The 12,498-nt window shown below is 38.2% G+C and overlaps 1 protein-coding gene across 5 annotated transcripts in view; it reads left to right on the forward strand.

The window, feature by feature from the left end:
* Positions 1–7,444, forward strand: part of LPAR1 (lysophosphatidic acid receptor 1) — a 199,324-nt gene extending 191,880 nt beyond the window's left edge. For all 5 annotated transcript variants that reach the window (XM_070430917.1, XM_070430915.1, XM_070430916.1 and 2 more), the window contains exon 4: positions 4,980–7,444. In XM_070430917.1, the coding sequence (XP_070287018.1) occupies positions 4,980–5,281 (302 nt within the window). In that variant the 3' untranslated portion in view covers positions 5,282–7,444. The remainder of the gene's footprint in view (positions 1–4,979) is intronic.
* The last annotated feature ends 5,054 nt before the right edge of the window (positions 7,445–12,498 follow it).

A 12,498-nucleotide genomic window follows, 5' to 3' on the forward strand; every position in this document is an offset into this window, starting at 1 on the left:
TGAGAGACAGTTTCCTGGGATTCCAGTTGCCATCAGCCTATCACGGTGTCTTTAAGGCATCTCCACTTGAAATTTTGCAGGTACCTCCAACTAAAGATAGATAAAAATGAGGTCATCATCTCTGTTCACCTCACCTCACCTCACCTCACCTCACCTTACCTCACCTCACCTCACCTCACCTCACAAAACACCAACCTTTTCTGCTGTGTTTCCTCCTTCAGGGAAAGGTGGCACCATTCTTCCCTCACCCAAATGGATAATCTAGGAGTCATCGATTCTCAAATCTTTCTTATCCATTTCATGCAGCCCATCTCCGAAATACTTTTCTAACCCTTCAATTCCTCTCTTTCCTCATTGTCACTGCCCTAGTTTAAGCTCCTCTGGAATTTGGAAACTTCTGATGTTTTTGCCTTTATTTTTATCCAGATCATTTTGTTCATCCAGTGTTGTATATTAAATGAGACTCTGACCAATGAGGTCAATGAAATTTAAGTCTCATAGGAGGATGGGTAGATGAAGATCATTATTTCTTATAAGCTCAACAGGCTATTACAGTGTGTGGCTAGGGGTGAGAATCAATGATGGACTAGAGAAATTTCAAATGTCTTAGCCATATACAAGGTCTTCATGACCTTGGAGATCTTATCTGTTGCCACTTCTGCTTCTGACTTTACAATAAGTAACCATAAACTACATGTACTTCCTCGTACTTTCATGCTGTTACATACCATTTCTTGGTTTTATGCCATTACTTGGTCTGTGAGGGGCCCATTCATCAGAAATGTTCTGGAAATAAAGCACTATTTCTTTGGAGTACCAAATTATTTTATTTTCCATGTTGGTAGGTATGAGTTGACTCATGAGAACCTCCAAAATGACTTGGGGCTTCTGTGCTTCTCTGTGTTTCCTCTCTTTTCCTTCTTGTTATCCTCCTCACGTCCAATTGCAAGTCCTAGCAATCCTATATAATAAAAGGCTAACATGCAAATCGACCAAACGGCAGAACGACTGGTTGCTATGATGTGCACTGACCACCAGGGGGCAGACACTTAATACAGGAGCTGCCCCTTGGTGGTCAGTGCGCTCCCACAGGGGGTGCGCTGCTCAGCCAGAAGCCCTGAGACAGGCTCATGGCACGAGCGCAGTGGTAAGGATGTCCAACTGCCGGCTTCGGCCCGCTCAAATCTGGCAGTCGGACATCCCCTGAGGGCTTCTGGACTGTGAGAGGGCGCAGGCCGAGCTGAGGGACCCCCTCCCCCCGAGTGCATGAATTTCGTGTACCAGGCCTCTAATCTCATAATTAGGATGGTGTTACATCAGAGCTTTTTTAAATGCCAGGTCTTCATGGTCCAGAACATGCTTCCATGTTCTGCCCTGGAGGAACTCTGCCCTGGTACTGTGCTATAACAGCCTTTACACATGATACCACCCACCATGTAGTTTCATGTAGTCAGATAGATGTACAGGGTATAAAGAGCTTTTATGTGTTTTATCTCAATTTGATCCCCATCATACCCTGTGGAGTAGACAGGGGCCTAGTACTTTTCCTCTTTACAGATGTGGAGATGGTGATTCCTTTTATTTTTATCAACCTGACTTATAGGTATATACTTGAGTCTCTACAGATTATATCTTGATAGGGTCCACAATGTACTATGACCAGATTGAATTATGATTACCTACTTATTATTAAAGGGACTTGGGTGTAGCTTTTGTTTGTAGAAGCTTGTTGGTACATCTGTAATTTGAACAAACTTAATTCTTAATTTCCACTCACTATTGTTTAGAAGCCTAATTACCTTATAATTTTCCAGGCCCCATTTTCCACTTATGTAGTCCATCATCATCTTTTGGTCAGTTTTGTCCGTGGCACGTCTCTGCAACAGAAGGGAAAACTTGTATGATTTGTTTTAAATGTTGATTTTTGAGGCCTGGACTTTGAGTCCCTTAAACTACTCAATCAAGTCTTGAAGATCCAAATGCAGTGTTGGGACTGTGTGGTTGGGCCTAATCATAGTATTAAAAACATTTCTTTTCAGTGAGAAGAAGAGAAGAGGACTTTGAGTTCCTCAATGAAGCGTCCACATATATTAGCTTCTGTGTCAGGCCACTTCCTATCTCCAATCTAGCAAGGCTCCTTGCATTTTCTTTTTTGGGGGGGGGGGAGGGGGGCCTAAAAGTTAGGTCCATCAGACTAGTTTATGGGACCATAGCTTTATTTAAAAAATCGTGCTCTTCTTGAATTTAAGAATTAGAAGACATTATAAACAACAAATGACTGTATTTGATTTCTCTCACTTTTGAACAAAGTCACACAGTTTGAGCAAGTCCATGAGAATAAGGAGTCCCCTTCTACTGCCTGGAAGGAGCAAAAGATCATTTTATTCAAAATAAATCTATTGAGATCCATGTTGCTGGTATCTCATCGAGCTCTGAATTTGAGTTCAATCAGAGCTTTGATGAAGGAAAGGGGAAAGAAATCTTGAAAGAATGCTGTTCCATTCATGAAGAGTTTGCATGTTTTCAGTTTCCAAGTAAATGGAATAATGGCACCATGCTTTTCCATCCAGGCATTTTCCACCCCGAGAATAATGCCCTTCCTGGTTTCTCAATGAATAATGCATTATTTCTGAAACTCCAGAGGCATTCCTTTCATTTTCCTTTATGTTTAGCTTTCTAAGTGATTTTCAAGCAAGGAAATTCAAGGACTTGGACTAAATGCTTTATTAACATTTTTACTTGAAGTTCAAATAGCTTCTTGGCTATTATCTCCTGATGTTTGAAATATTTTTTTCTCTCTCTCTAAGGAAAGCCTAAGGTATTGTATTTATGAGAAAGTGAAATACCTTGGACAGTCTTCAAAGTTAATGGCAGTTTAAAATCAATACACATTTGTGTTTTAAAACAAAGAGCTTTGTGGGGGTACTCTTCTCCTTTATTTTCATTTCTCTGTTGAAAAGATTCAAAAAGGAAAGCTCACATCCAAAAAAACTCGGCTGTTTGGAGACTAAATTTTGTTTGTTTACATTTTGTGAAGCTCATTCCTTGAGGCTAGTCCAAATCCCCAACCCTGGTCCAAGTCTGCGTCCACCTAGGCTCGTGGTCGGCAAACTGCGGCTCGCGAGCCACATGCGGCTCTTTGGCCCTTTGAGTGTGGCTCTTCCTAAGCCTTAGGAGTACCCTAATTAAGTTAATAACAATGTACCTACCTATATAGTTTAAGTTTAAAAAATTTGGCTCTCAAAAGAAATCTCAATCGTTGTACTGTTGATATTTGGCTCTGTTGACTAATGAGTTTGCCGACCACTGAGCCAGTACCATTTAAATCGAGATTCAAAAGCTCATCTGGGATCACATCTATTTGCTGTCTACACATTGTATGGCCTGATGCATATGGGGTGAGATGTAATGGGACACGACAGTACCCACTGGTTCTATTGGCTCATGTTATCCTAGCTGAGGATCCTAGATCATCCTGGGGTAACACAGTGGTAGATTTTAATGCTGTTTCACCACCTTTATTTTTCCTGAGAGCCAAATGAGTGATTTCAGGAACTAAGTAGCCTGGAATTAATAATATAATCTATATTTCCATTCTTCCTCTTATTGTAAAATCTTAATGATTCAGAATAGTTGGGGAAGAAAGAAAACATCATTGATCTAAATTTGTAAGACGTCTAAAACCTAACATTTGGTTTAAAATATTTAATTTGATTAATTTCAAGAAGTGGGAGGGCAACCATATTTTCTGGAGTGTGGACTCTGGATCTAGCCTCTAAAAGCAGAAACTCTGGTATCTATTTCCTGTCTGCCACTTTCTAATACCATGGCCTTAAGCAAGTTACTTAACTTTTTGGGTCTCAGTTTTTTCATCCGCATGATGGGAGAATAACTGCTATCTCATATGGCTATTGTGCAGATTAAATAAGGTAATATTTATAAAGCATATGGAAAAGCACCATTTAAGTGGCTGTTGAATAAAAATAAAATCAAACAGCCCTAGCCTATTTGGCTCAGTGGGTAGAGCGTCAGCCTGTGGACCAAAGGGTCCCGGGTTTGATTCCCGTCAAGGGCATGTACTTCAGTTGGAGGCTCCTCCCCGGCCTGGACTCTAGTCGGGGCTTGTGCAGGAGGCAACCAATCAATGTGTTTCTCTCACATCCATATTTCTCTCTGTCTTTCCCTCTCTCTTCCACTCTCCCTAAAAATCAATGGAAAAATATCAATGGTGAGAATTAACAAAAAAACAAAAAAAAGCAAATAAATATCTTCTGGTTGTTGGAAGTGGCTATATCCAAAGAGGCTCAGGCTACTGAGCAGATACTAACAATGGTATTGTTATTGTTGTTACTTCTAAAATATACTGAGTGATTGTTTTCTTAGCACCCATTTACTCTTTACAACAAACGACAAACTTAATGAGGAAAATGTAACCATTTATTTTTTTCAGATGAGAAAACTGAGGTATGAAAAGTAATTTGCCTAAGTTTACCCAATTTATAAAACAACAAAACAAGGATTTGAGCCCAATCAACCTGAATTCAGAAACTGTGCCTTAACTAAATATTAAAGGACATTTGTCATAATGTTTATCTTTTGCCTGAAAACAATCTTATGCTATTAAAATCCATATCTCTATAAGCATCAAAGTGTGTATCCTGAATGAAGTTTTTCATGTCTCAGTTGCTTAGCAACTCTATGTTTTGTTCAAAGTATTCATCATCAATGCCTCATAAATACTCAATCTCAGTAAGGTCTGAATTAATGAGGTTTTATTAAATTGATTATTTTATCATCATTAAATTCTTTTCTGATTATTTCACAATATGAACATTTTATTTCAAATGGTGATCTGGTGGTTTTGAATCTTAGTATTTTTATATCGAATGGGAATTATTTCACCTTATGGTTGCTGGCTTCATAATTATATTTGTCCTCTCTTTTTTAAATCCTCCCCACCCCTCTCCCTGTCCTTGTAGGTGCCTTTATCATCTGCTGGACCCCTGGACTGGTCTTGTTACTTCTCGATGTGTGCTGTCCACAGTGTGACGTTCTGGCCTATGAGAAATTCTTCCTCCTGCTTGCTGAGTTCAACTCTGCCATGAACCCCATCATCTACTCCTACCGCGACAAGGAGATGAGCGCCACCTTCAGACAGATCCTCTGCTGCCAGCGTAGTGAGAACACCAGCGGCCCCACGGAAGGCTCCGACCGCTCAGCTTCCTCCCTCAACCACACCATCTTGGCTGGAGTTCACAGCAATGACCACTCTGTGGTTTAGAAAGGAAATGAAGAGGAGAAGCCAGCATCATCTATTGAGGGATGAAGAGCCTCCCCCTACCCAAATGCCAGGGCAAGGTGTAGGGTGTGAGAGAGAGAGAGAGAGAGAGAAAGGGGAAAAACAAACTCATGTACTTAAACACTAACCAACGGCAGTATTTGTTCCTAGACCCAACAAGACTTGATATATGTTGAAAATTAGCTTATGTGACAACCCTCATCTGGATCCCCATTCCCTTTGAAGGTAGACAGTGGAGCTCTTATAATGGAATTCGTAAATAGACTCTGGAGTGTTTCTTTAGAGAGACGACACTAACTAGACTTCAAAAGATTTTGTGTGGTTTGGTGCAAGTCAGAATAAATGCTGACTAATGGAATCTACAACTTCATTTACATGCAGGCTTCCCTTTTTTATTTTTAAAGGATACATTTCATTTAATAAACATGTTTATGCCTATCAGTATGCTTGTGATGGATAAGACTATAGACTTTTTAAACTACCGTAACTTCATTTTTTTCCCACATGTAGGAAAACTGTAAATTAGACTTATTTTTTTTTAGAAAGCATGCATGTAATATATGTATGCAGTATGTCTTACTTAAAAAGATAAAAGGGTATTAATTCTAAATCTTCTAGGAAATAGGAGAACCTAGACGTCAAAGCCAGTATTTGTTTAGGTTATGAAACAAACAATGCTCTAATCACATTACCTTTTTATTAAAGTGTTGTAACACATATTAAAAAAATGGGTTGTAAGTTTGTTACTGAAATAATATGTACTCTAAAAATGTCCTAGAAGATGAAGCTCAGTAATATTGTTCCCACATATTTATAATACCCAAGTACATTCTAATTATTAGTACATCAGAAGGATTTTTGAATAGCCTGTGTTTTTCTGTATTATGAAATAATACATAGTCATTATAGGAAACTTGAAAAATGCAGAAAATGTATAAAACAAAAAATAATTACTGATAATAAATATCACAATCCAGAAGTAACCACCATTAACAGCTTTCCCCCCTGTGTATGCCTATATGTACATTATATAACTTTTTATATAATTGGGATCATACTGTAAACAATTTTATAGTCATTTTTTTTTCCACTACAGAATTGCCACATTTTCCTACGGCATTAAAAATTTTACAAAAACATAATTTTTATGGCTATATAATATTCCATTTAATGGTTAACATTTCCATATTGTTGACTACTTAGGTTATTTCTAATTTTCATTATTATAAATGATGTTGCAAAAAATTTGTGTACATAAGACTTTTTTCATATAATTGATTATTTACTTAGGATATGTTCCCATGAAGGATTTTTTTTTTAAAAAAATGTGAATTGTCTTTTTATGCTCATACCTTTTATAAAAAGGGATTTCCTGCTTTGCACCTCATGGGTGACAATTGTGAGGAAAGCCAGTTAAATTACCTTTTTACAAAGGAAGTTCAGTGGTTAGTTTAGGGTGACTTTTTTATATAGTAGGATGGACTAGAAACAGTCAACTGTCACAAATAACCAGGATACCCTAATTCATATGTCTAGCAATTCCAAATTTTATTTGAGGCACCAATTATTCAGCTCTCGGTAGCCACAACTGTAATGTAGCATTCAAGACAACGCAAAGAAGTCAAACGTGCCAAGTGAATGAAGGATCTTCCTATTAAATATCTTGGGACCCTTCTGTAGCAAATTGGTTGAATGTCAGCATGTGACTGGATACTGTGTGTCCTCTGAGAATCACCCCAGAGGGACTGCTGCCATGTTAGGTGATACCTGTTTAATCTCACCTGTTTGTTGTAATAAGTAACCAATAAAGTCACAGTCATGCATGAAGCAGGTGTGGGGAAGTCGGGAGTATGTTTAAGAGAAAGATGTCCAGAAGACGGTTGTCTAGGAGAAGGAAGTCAGTGCATGGTCACCATTTGAGCAGAGGGCTGATGTGTAAAGTGCCCCAAGTGAAAAGAATAACGGGGAACCAGTGAGCAGGAAGGTGTTTGCGCGTACTTTATACAATACACAGAGCGTTTTATATTGGAAGTGAAATAAATGAACTTGGACTTTCTCTCATGCGCATGTATTCCGAAGGAGCTATGGACTATTTGAAATTGAGAACGTACTAATTGGACCTTAATAAATCATTCTCTATCAGTGTTTGCTGTTCTGGTCAGTGCTGTTTCTCTTGTGCGAGCCTGCGGTTTGCATTGCACGGTGCCTTTCTGCTTGTGACCTCCTTCATTTCCCGGCCACAGGGCTCCTGAATTCTGAGGGGAAGCCACCACCATATGCTTCCCCAGCTCAGAACTGCTTTTTTCAACCTGAGGAATAAGTCTTTCCCGTGTCCGAGAGATGGTGGTTTATGTTGCATCAGAGGAGGGATAACATCTCAGGACAACGCAACTGTACTCTGATTTTATCAGGCCTTTATGATGGCTTATGGAAAACTCTCCCCGGAGTTTACAAAGTCACAGTGGTCTTTATGCTTATAGATTTAGTAACTCACAAGATAAAAATGATAGGTATCTTCCAGTTACTTGTTAATGATATTCTTTTCAACACATTGCTAAGAGGTTGGAGAAAGATAACATGTTTATTCAAATGAATGTCTCAGTGAGTACTTGGAAGCGAATTCTGTACCTTTAAATTCAGGTGGATGTCAGATTTTTAGAAATCAAATATCTTAGACCTCCTCTTCCCAAATTAGCCACCGCTCACAGATAGTCATCCCCTCTTATCCATAGTTTCGCTCTCCATGGTTTCAGTTCCCTGTGGTCAACCACGGTCTGAAAATATGAAATGGAAAAATCCAGAAATAATTCCGAAGTTTTACAATTGCACGCTGTTCTGAGTAGCGGGACGAAATCTCGCAAGACCCGCTTCCTCTCGCGAGACCCGCTTCCTCTCGCGAGGGACGTGCATCCTCCCTGTGTTGGGCGAGGAGGTGCGCTCTGCCCCTGGTCACTCACTCAGCGGCCATCTTGGTGATCGCAGGGACGGTCGCAGTTTTATGGTGATGGTGTTCGCGCCCCCTTTATTTTCCTTTTTAATGGCTCCCAAGCACAAGAGTAGCGATGCTGTGGATATGCCGTAATGTGCTCCAAGTGAAAAGGTGAAAGCTTTCCACTTAAGGTAAGGAAAAGGTGGTTTAAGGTAAGGAAAAGGTGGTATGCTGAGGTTACGAAGATCTACCATAAGGACGATATACGATACTTTGTGAGAGAGAGAGACCACAGTCACGTAACTTTTATTACAGTGTATTGTTAGAACTGCTCTGTTTTATTATCAGTTGTCAATCTCTGACTGTGCCTAATTTATAAAGTAAACTTTATCACGGGCAGGCATGTGAAAGGAAACACGGTGCCTACAGGGTTCGGCGCCTTCTGTGGCTTCGGGCACCCCCGGGGGGACTTGGAGCGCATTCCCAAGCATGAGAGAGGATTACTGTATTACCTTTTTCTGTATAGCGAGACCATCATTTCTAGGTGCACTTAACATTACATGACTAGTGAGTTATCGGTTTCCCCCTTCTCTCTTATTTATTTATTTATTTATTTATTTACTTATTTGTTATTGTTTAAAATATTGCATATGTCTTCTTTTTCCCCGATTGACCCCTCCCCGGCCACTCCCACCCCCCAGGACAAGGCCCCACCTCCCTAGTGTTTGTGTCCATTGGTTATGCTAATATGTATATACATTTAAAATTTTTTAAAATATATCTTTATTGATTTCAGAGAGGAAGGGAGAGGGAGAGAGAGATAGAAACATCAATGATGAGAGAAAATCAATAATCAGCTGCCTTTTGCCCGATTGGGGACAGAGCCCACAACCTGGGCATATTCCCTGACAGGGAATTGAACCGTGACCTAGTTCCTAGATTGATGCTCAACCACTGAGCCACCCAGCCAGGCTATACACATAAAATGTTAACTTTGGTAGAGAATACCAAAATGCATTCCAAAAATATTGTACCAGTTTATAGAAACATGATGTATGACAACATCTTTTATCTATATCTTCACCATAACTGGATGCTATTACTCTTTGAAGTTCCTTTAGTTAAAAGAGAGTTTGGATGCAAAATCCCAAAATACTTTGGAGATTAAGCACTTCTAAGTAATATATGGGTTAAAAGAAGAAATCTCAAGAGAAATTTAAAAATATTGTTAACTAAATAAAGGTGAATATATAACTTATCAAGATTTTTGGGATGCAGTGAAAGTAGTGATTATAGGAAACTTTATACCAGTAGATGTACATATTAAAAAGAAGATCTAAACTCAATAATCTAAGCTTTTACCTTATGAAACTAGAAAAAGAAAAGCAATGAAAACTGAAGTAAGCAAAAATCAATAAAATTGAAAAACAAACAATATCAATAGAGAAGATCAATGAAAACTAAAGCTGGTTCTTTGAAAAGATCAATAAAATTGATGAGCCTCTAACCAGACCAAGAAAAAAAGGACACAAATTACTAATATCAAAAATGAAAAAAAGATATCACTGTAGATCTCACGGACATTAAAGGATAATGAAGGCATACTATAAACAACCCTATGCTCACAAAATTTTTAAAAATATATATTTTATTGATTTTTTACAGAGAGGAAGGGAGAGAGATAGAGAGTTAGAAACATCGATGAGAGAGAGAAACATCGATCAGCTGCCTCCTGCACACTTCCTACTGGGGATGTGTCCGCAACCCAGGTACATGCCCTTGACCAGAATCGAACCTGGGACCTTTCAGTCCGCAGGCCGACGCTCTATTCACTGAGCCAAACCGGTTTCGGCGGATGCTCACAAATTTGATAACCTAAGTGAAATGGACCAGTTACTTGAAAGACAATCTGCCAAAACTCACACAAGAAGAAACAGACAATTTGAATAGGTGTATAACTATTAAAAAATATTTTAATCCTCAACAAAGGATATTTTTCCATTGATTTTTAGAGAGATTGGAAGAGGGAAAGACTGAAATATCGATGTGAGAGAAACATAGATTAGTTGCCTCCTACACAAGGCCCAACCAGGGCCCGGGCCAAGGAGGAGCCTGCATCCTAGGTACATGCCCTTGACTGGAATGGAACCTGGGACCCTTTGGTCCACCCTTGACTAGAATCAAACCCAGGACCCTTTGGTCTGCAGGCTGATGCTCTATCCACTGAGCCAAACTGGCAAGAGATATTAAAGAAATTGAATCAATGATCAATAACCTTACAGAGCCTCTGGCTCAGATTTTTTCTCTGGTGAATTCTACTTAAGGAAGAACTTATGTAATTTCTCTACAATCTTTTAGAAAATAGAAACAGATACTCATTCTATGAGAACAGCATTACCCTAATACTAAAACCATACAAAGCCATTATAAGAAAAGAAAACTAAAGGCCAATATTTTTCATGAACATAGAAAAATCTTCAGTAAAATATTAGCAATTTGAATCTAACCATGTATAGAAAGAATTGCATACCACGACTAAGTAGAATTTATTTCAGGTATGAAAGGTTTGTTAAACATTAAAAAAAACCAAAACCACAAATAATGTAATTCATCATATCAATAGATCCCCTTCAAAAAGAAAAATCAGACATATCAATAGATGCAGAAAAGCATTTAAGAAAATCCAGAATCCATTAATGATAAATAACCCTCAGTAAACTAGAAATAGAGAGGTTTTCCTCTACTTAATAAAGAATATCTACAAAAATGCTGCATCTAACATCATACTTAATGTTGAGAAACTTAAGTATTTCACTAAGATCAGGTACAAGGTAAAGATGTGTCCTTTCACCACTCCTTTTCAACATCATACTGAAAATTATAGTTAATGTACTAAGATAAGAAAAGGAAATAAAAGGTGTATAGGTTAGGAAAAAAGAAATAAAACTGTCTTTGTTCACAGGTGTCATGATTGTTTATGTAGAAAATCAGAACAAACAGCAAGTGGAACTAATAAGTTGTTATTGCAAGGTTGTATGATACAAGATTAATGTGCAAAATCGGTCATTTTCCCATATGTCAGCAATGAACAGGTGGAATTTGAAATTAAAAGCACAGTATCATTTATAGTAGCACCAAAGAAAATTAAGTTCTTCAATATAAATCTAACAAAACATTTACAAGATTTAATGAGGAAAACTATAAAACTCTGATGAAAGACATCAAAGAACTAAATAAGTGGAGAAATAGTCCACGTTTGTGTATAGTAGTTACTCAGTATCATCATGATGTCAGTTTTTCCCAAATTGGTCTATAGATTCAATGCAATCCTAGCCCAGATTCCAGCACAGTATTTTGTACATATTGACAAACTGATTCTAAAGTGTATATATGAAGAGTCAAAAGACCCAGAATAGCCAACACAGTATTGAAGGAGAACAAAGTTGGACTCTCCCACCTCAAGATCTATATATATAAAAGGTTAAGTGACCGACCGTCCATCCGACTGTCTGGTACATATGACGCACACTGGCAATTTAAAAATAAACGTTGACTTGTGCATGCGCAATACATATAAAGCTCTTGCCAGTGCCAATCGCACGCGTGTGTTTCCATCTGTCATTGTCTATTGTGAATTTGGTTTTTTTTGTTGACATTCTGAAGCTGAAAGAAAGCGGTTGTCGACAGAATATGTCTGAAGACCAACTATTGGCACAGTGTACCTCTGACGTTGAAAGAAGCCGGCGTCTTCAACAGAATGTATCTGAAGACCAACTATTGGCACAACTATTGCACAATTAATTTCCTTTCAATGTGCATGAATCCATGCACTGGGCCACTAGTTTACTATAAAACTACAGTCATCAAGACAGTCTGCTATTGGTGAAAGACTAGACAAATAGATAAATGGAACAGAATCAGAACTTAGAAATAGACGCACACAGACATAATCAACTGATCTTTGACAAAGGAACAAAGGCAATACAATGGAACAAAGATAGTCTTTTCAACAAATGGTTCTGAAACAACTGAATATCCACATGGAAAAACATGAATCTAGGCACAGATCTTACAGCCTTCACAAAAATTAACTCAAAATGAGGCCCACATGTAAATGCAAAGCTACAAAACTCCTAGAAGTTAACTTAAGAGAAAATCTTGATGACCTTGGGGTTGGCAATGACTTTTTAGCTAAAACAGATCCAGTGATACACTAGATTCATTAAAATTTAAAACATATGCTCTGTGAAACATATGTTCAAAAAAGACA

The sequence above is a fragment of the Myotis yumanensis genome, unplaced genomic scaffold, assembly GCF_028538775.1.
Source record: "Myotis yumanensis isolate MYYU_CA2020_CCGP unplaced genomic scaffold, mMyoYum1.0.hap1 SCAF_12, whole genome shotgun sequence".
In the NCBI taxonomy this organism is placed as follows: Eukaryota; Metazoa; Chordata; class Mammalia; order Chiroptera; family Vespertilionidae; genus Myotis; species Myotis yumanensis.